A 6,228-nucleotide genomic window follows, 5' to 3' on the forward strand; every position below is an offset into this window, starting at 1 on the left:
CTGACATCTCGGATGAGAGGCACTCTGCAACCAGGCTCCCGCTTTGTATATTCGGATGGCGCAAAATTAGCATATACATATATATTTACATGCGTATACATGCTGCCAACTATCCATTATCTGCTACATCTTCAATGAGGTTATGGTTTTTCGAACCAACCGAAAAAAAAATCGATAGTCAATTAGCGTTACCCACCCTCCCGCCTTGTTTCACTTTTTCACGGATGGTTCACTAGAAAAAAAAGTATGTACATATCAGTTGTCGCACAGAGTACATCCAGGAATTTCCTTCGTGCGTTTTGTTTGTTTGTGTGTTTTGTTTGCTTGCAGTGCTGCTACGGTTTTTTGTTGGATGTTGATCTGTTCCTGTGTTGCTATCCGTCCTGTTTGTTCCTGTTACTACTGTTACTACCGATGCCTAATACCGTTTCTATGTTACTTCACAACGCATCGTTCTACTCTACCGTTTCACAACGTTATGCTAGGTTGCTTTGTATCATCCCTTTGGAACCTTTCTCCTTCGCCCTTTGTGCGGGGTAACTAGGCATCGTCACTGCACGGCAGATACTCTCAGACTGAATAAGGGAGAATTCCACTTATTCCACTGTCGAAGAAAAGGTTCTTCCGCCTCTCAGCACACCAGGTCGGCCTGGGCAGAGTGTCGCACATTCCCAGTTCGGAGCGAACCCCCCGACGAGCACGTCAAATGTCAAGTGCTTATAATTTACGTAACTTTCACTCTACACACCAACCAACCCCAACAGGGAAACTTTGCCGAATGGGAAATGGGTTTTGGGAGAAACTCGTGCTCCAATGCCCGCTGACAGGCGTGCGTACAAAGGACCAGCGTCTGGGGTATGGAAAAACGCGGCTCCAAAATGGAGAGCGAAAAATAGGCTATGCAATAAGAGCAATAACAACAAAACCAAGGGAAAACAAAAGGAAAATGGGGAAACTCGAGCCTGACCTCCGTCTAGCGGTTCGTGGTTGGCAAAGTGCTGCCACGGTTTAATGTACGCGTACCTAAGCCTTGTCAGCTTAACGCGAAAGTGTATCGCAGCCATAGTTCGTTTACAATTGTAGCCACTTAAAAATAATCACTTAAATAATAATAAAATTTTTATGTCCGAAATCAAAGATGTTTAGAGACATTGCTGATCCCGGAAAAGGCTGTTTGTTGTGTAATGGGAACTTTGGTACGATAATATTTGTTGTAATGATACTTCTAAAATGTTATGAAACATTTTTAACTGGGAATAAAAACACAACATATATTTATAAAGCGATAAACCATTTATCCAAACTCTATTTCTTCAAAAAAAAAATTGAAATTTCCAATCGTAACAATTACATCTCCGTAGCAATACGGCCTGGCCGTCTCTGAATAAATAAAAAAAAAAATTACATCTCCGTAGAGAGTGAACCATGCAACAGTTGGATAATGAAGCAATAGTACAATCTTACACTTCAATCTTTTTATATTACAACTCATATTATTAGTGTGAAATGCATATTGTCATGAATGTTTCGAAATGTTACCAGTAATTGAATGTTTTAGGAATCTTAACTAGAAACAACTTTATTTGCAATGTAACGATCGAGCTCATATTCCTTTAGGCATGCGATGTGACTGGGCGAGTTCCTCTTCTTTAGCGGCACAACAACCTCAAGAGGTCGAGAGGCGTGCTATTTCTGGCTTGTTTTTATTTTCGCGTAGCTAGATAGTCAATCCTGCGTACGGTGGATTGATTTGGGTGGGATTTTTCACCGGCCCTGTCGTGTTGAAGACCGGCGCCGCTACCAAATACACCACCGGGTCAACCCCGACTGGAAGAGTTCGGATTATACTAATCCTGGCACCGTTCTTGGCTTAGATCGGCGTCCTCCTGATACTGCCATATCTTGATTTCGCCATCGTCACTCGCCGTCAACAGGATGCCGGGTTTGACCGGATGCCAGGCAACTTTGTTCGCGTCTTGGCTGTGTGCTGCGATCGTTACCACCAGCTCAAACGTTGGTTCGTTCGGGTCAGAATTGGTTGCCTCCTTAAATATTCGTACCAAATCATCACCGCAAGCGGTCGCCAGCAGACCAGTTTGCTTACACCAGTCAATATCGTACACGCTACGCGAATGGAACCCAGCCAGAGTGCATACACACTTCCACACCGAACCCTTGTCCGGGCATTGTATGCCAACCGTGTTGTCCGGTCCGTACTGCTGCCAGATCTTCACCGTTGTGTCTTCGCTGCAGGATGCTAAACGTTTGCCGGTCGCATCAAACGATATGCTCCACACGGTTGAGGTGTGCGATTCCATTGGTTCGAGCATTTCCCACTCGCTGTCCACCGTGTCCTGACGGTACATGCGTATCGTGTTGTCGTAACTGGCAGATGCCAGCAATTCTTCTTGCGGATGCCAACATACCTTTTTCACATCTTGCGTGTGGCCGTTCAGCACTGCAGCACATTCGTACTCATCCTCCTGCCCCGGTGCATTGTGTATCTCCCAGATCCAGACCGACTTGTCCCGGCTGCACGTTGCTAGCAAGTTGCCTGACCTAGACCAGGTGACACTCTTAACCTCATTATCGTGCCCTTCCAGTGTGGCATTGCATTCAAATTCACCTGGAAACGAGATGATTCAAAATTGATCAAACGGTTCGGGCTAGGAGAAGTACTCGTTTTGCATCCTAACATACCTGACTTTTTGTCCCAAACTGCTACCGTCGTGTCGAAACTGGCCGATGCAAGATAGTGACCACAGTACGACCAGGCAACGTCGCGTATGGTCCGTGAATGCCCATCCGTTAGCACTGTCTGGGCGACCCATCGGTTGGTGTCCGTCTTCGTCCATACACGAATTGTTTTATCCTCGCCGCAAGAAGCGAATATGTCACCGCTCGGATGCCAAGACGCACTCCAGACACGGCCAACATGGCCGGTTAGCGTTTGCAGCAGGTACACCTTATCCATCGCGGCTGGTACCAGTCGGATCCGTCTGCCGGGAATATAGGCCGTCACTTCTAGGTAATATGTTACACCGGGATTCCTTACACTGAAGCCGCTGTAATCGTAATTGGCAAAAGAAAAACTTTTACAAATTGTACTTTGTAAACAAGGCAAGCACGAAAACGAATTTCACCACAAAGTGGTTCATACCTTGTTGATCTTTAGCACGATAGGTAAATAGACTTTTGCGCAGTTTGACAGCTGTTCGGTAGCAGGTGTGAGCATGACTGTCAAACAATTGTCAATGGAAATGTAATTTTTTTTTCCACACGATGTGATTTTGATTCCGAGAAAATTTTGTTACAACTGGTATAACCACTGGTATAATGAGCTCCACGTGGTCGGGCCATGCGTACGCACTGATTGAGACATTCAAAATATTGAATCGTTTTGAAAGACAACCGTTGGAGATCAATTGGTTTGTTCTGTTGTTAGTAAAATGTATTTAGCCCACTTTTCGAAAGCAGCTGCAAATTTTATTAAAATAACAAAATACTTTAGAGGGACGCTTCTTCTCGATGAAGTTCTTCCAATTCAAGCTGAAAATGTGTAATCGGCTCTAATTTTTAAACTAAACATAAACATAAACCATGATAATCTTAAGCATGTCAAGTGCACAAGTCTCACGAGTGTCGTTGCCATGGAGAGTCAACCGGGTATTGTCATCCATCAAGATCCTGACGTCCCATTTTCGTCGGAGGTGATGTTTGCTCCCTAGATCTAAATGGCATCTACTAACACTTCCACCTAACAATGTATGTCTTGTCCAGATAATTTTTTACCCTTTTGTTTAATTGCTTCGATCACCCAAGGGAAGGGTGAGGCCATTGTGTCTCGGTCTTTGCCAAGAAGTCTTTGGAGCACATTGTTGGATACGTTATGGTTATGCCGTTGTATGACCGAAACTAGTTTTATGTTCGAATCACTAGCCAAGAAAGAATGTAACAACAACAACTTCAAACAACAAACATTTTTTGGTAACGTTGTAAACAATTTGGTAGTGCGAGATTTATGTTCAAGAAATCCAAGAAGATGAAAAGAGAGATCGAAGACAGCTTCAACATCGCTGGGTTTTCCAGTACAGAATATTTCTTTGGAGAAGTTTTTGTTATGTGATTTTAATTCAATGAAGCATAGTTTTTCGGACACTCTACGTGGTTTAAAAAGCAATGAAAGTAGTATAAGTCATTAATCACATGCACATTCGAATATTTATGTTCTCTACTGTTTAACACCGTTTCCAAATAACACAGCGAGAGTGTAAAAGGCCGTTTTTTTTTGTACAACGTTAATGATAAAAATATCTCGATATAAATATTATCAATTCCCTCCGCTACCATGTTAGCGTTTAGCACATAAAGGCGCAAATATATGTGGTGATATGTCATCATTACACGAAAGTTCATTGCAGATTGCATTTGGCAACTATCGGTGAACACTCACAGCTGATTGTCTGCGTTTCAGGCACATTGATTATATAGCGGACCGCGGATAACATCTATCATTCTCTGTTCCTGCAGTTCGTACAGTCTATCGAGTGGAACTCAGGAAGGAAGAACTTCTGAAGGCACAAGCAGGTTTGAGTAAGAATCTGGCGCTACATTACTACGCTACGCTAGTGTTTAAAACGTTTAAGCTACGTGAAATAACTGATGATGCTGATGCTGTTGCTGTTGCGCTAATGTTGAAATGCAATTGACACACTCAGCTTGTGGCGGCACAGTTGGCGTGATACCAAAGATTGTCAGGATCAGCTTCTTCAGTGCTGCACGGAAATCCTTCAAATGGTATGCATACAGCAGCGGGTTCAGCGCAGAATTCAGATGGGAGAGCGTTATCACAAACAGCATGACCGGTGCGTGAATATGGCACTGAGGGCAGAAGGCAACAATACAGTTGATAGTATGCAGCGGCATCCAGCAAATCATGAAGAACAGCACAATGATGGAGAGGTTCTGTGTGGCTTTCACCTCACGGTTCTGAGCCGCACGCAACACACGCAGCATCGTGCCGTTGTAGTTGTCCTTTTTCGTACGACGCTTGCTACACTGCATCGTCTGTGCGATATTGCTATCTTCCACATTAGCCAGATTAGCAGAGAACCGACTGTCGATGGAGTTCACCGAAAGGATTTGCTTTCGCTGCACGGGATATGCAAAAAGGGTTAGAGCGAACAAAGCGCGCGTACGTCAGACATAGAAGTTGCTTACCTGTTTCACGATAACTCGATAAATGTGCATGTAGAACGCAAGTAATAGTACGGCAGGAATAACGATTGTCAAAAAGTACAGAAACACAAGATAGTCGTAGTTCATCACCTTCACAAAGAGGCAAGCATCTTCGGTAGGATCTTCGTGCCATCCAAACAACGGCAGAAATCCAATAACTGAACCAACGAGCCAGCACATGCTTATAATATCTGAAAGGATGCAAATATAGCAATTGTCACAGAGCTCCTGTCAAGGCTGTAGTTAGATGAGCTTGACTTACAGAGTGTCGTTTTAGTGCGCATGTTACGCGAGTAGGCCAACGGATGCAAGATCGCCCAGTACCGATCGATTGACACGGCCACCAGACAGAAGATGGAGATGGTACAGAGTACTACCAGCAGGGAGATCGTGAACAGACACGCGTGCAAGTTTCGGGGAATTCCTATAGAGGCCAGAATGGCGAACGGTATGCCCAACGTACCGACCAGCAGATCGGCTGACGCAAGCGACACTATGTAAAAATTAGTTCTCCTTCGCAGACGTCGCTCGGTCTTAAACGCAACAATAACCAAGGTATTGCCGAATATAGCCATCAAGGCAACGGTAGCCTCCAACAGTGCGTATGGCACATTAAGCCTTACCGCACTGTCCGAATCTTCGGCCGGTAAGAGAGTGGAGCCGTTGTTCCAACCGTCGTCTAAGTCTGACTGATTCGCCCGTAGGCAACTTTCATTAGACATTGGGCTCTTGGAATATTTCAGAAATAGCTAGTGATGTAGTGTATTAGACAATCGAACTCCCTGATCTAATCGTCTCCCCTTCTAGTACTCTTCAGGAGTCTTCAGATCACAAGAAACCTCCAAAATCGAGACACGCCGAACGAAATTGCGTGTTGATGTACGGTTCGCAAAGTACGCTTACAACTCAAACTGTCTAGAACAGGAGATCAATATAGATAGTGTGCGCACAGAGTTCACTATGGTCAATATCTCTGCAAGCTCGTCTGCC

At 44.4% G+C, this 6,228-nt stretch overlaps 2 protein-coding genes across 2 annotated transcripts; both read right to left on the minus strand.

Annotated features, from left to right (window-relative positions):
• Positions 1 to 1,401: 1,401 nt before the first annotated feature.
• On the minus strand, positions 1,402 to 3,181 carry LOC128307011 (probable cytosolic iron-sulfur protein assembly protein Ciao1). The gene is made up of 3 exons (XM_053044715.1): positions 3,161 to 3,181; positions 2,701 to 3,065; positions 1,402 to 2,626 (listed from the first exon to the last, which is right to left on the minus strand). Exons 2-3 carry the CDS (start codon positions 2,972 to 2,974, stop codon positions 1,848 to 1,850), a joined length of 1,053 nt encoding a protein of 350 aa, XP_052900675.1. The 5' UTR covers positions 2,975 to 3,065; positions 3,161 to 3,181; the 3' UTR covers positions 1,402 to 1,847.
• A 1,401-nt stretch (positions 3,182 to 4,582) lies between these two features.
• On the minus strand, positions 4,583 to 5,960 carry LOC128307204 (adenosine receptor A3). The gene is made up of 3 exons (XM_053044950.1): positions 5,501 to 5,960; positions 5,221 to 5,429; positions 4,583 to 5,151 (listed from the first exon to the last, which is right to left on the minus strand). The coding sequence occupies exons 1-3, from the start codon at positions 5,958 to 5,960 to the stop codon at positions 4,642 to 4,644; spliced, it is 1,179 nt and encodes a 392-aa protein (XP_052900910.1). The 3' UTR covers positions 4,583 to 4,641.
• Between the last annotated feature and the right edge of the window lie 268 nt (positions 5,961 to 6,228).

The sequence above is a fragment of the Anopheles moucheti genome, chromosome X, assembly GCF_943734755.1.
Source record: "Anopheles moucheti chromosome X, idAnoMoucSN_F20_07, whole genome shotgun sequence".
In the NCBI taxonomy this organism is placed as follows: Eukaryota; Metazoa; Arthropoda; class Insecta; order Diptera; family Culicidae; genus Anopheles; species Anopheles moucheti.

Bases quoted from the DNA above. Each gene is read 5' to 3' on its own strand.
- LOC128307011 (XM_053044715.1), bottom strand. From the start codon at position 2,974: ATGGATAAGGTGTACCTGCTGCAAACGCTAACCGGCCATGTTGGCCGT. The intron at 2,627-2,700 runs GTATGTTAGGAT...TCTCGTTTCCAG, and splicing joins AGTTTGGGACAAAAAGTCAG to GTGAATTTGAATGCAATGCC.
- LOC128307204 (XM_053044950.1), bottom strand. From the start codon at position 5,960: ATGTCTAATGAAAGTTGCCTACGGGCGAATCAGTCAGACTTAGACGAC. The intron at 5,430-5,500 runs GTAAGTCAAGCT...GCATCCTTTCAG, and splicing joins GCGCACTAAAACGACACTCT to ATATTATAAGCATGTGCTGG. The intron at 5,152-5,220 runs GTAAGCAACTTC...TATCCCGTGCAG, and splicing joins ATCGAGTTATCGTGAAACAG to CGAAAGCAAATCCTTTCGGT.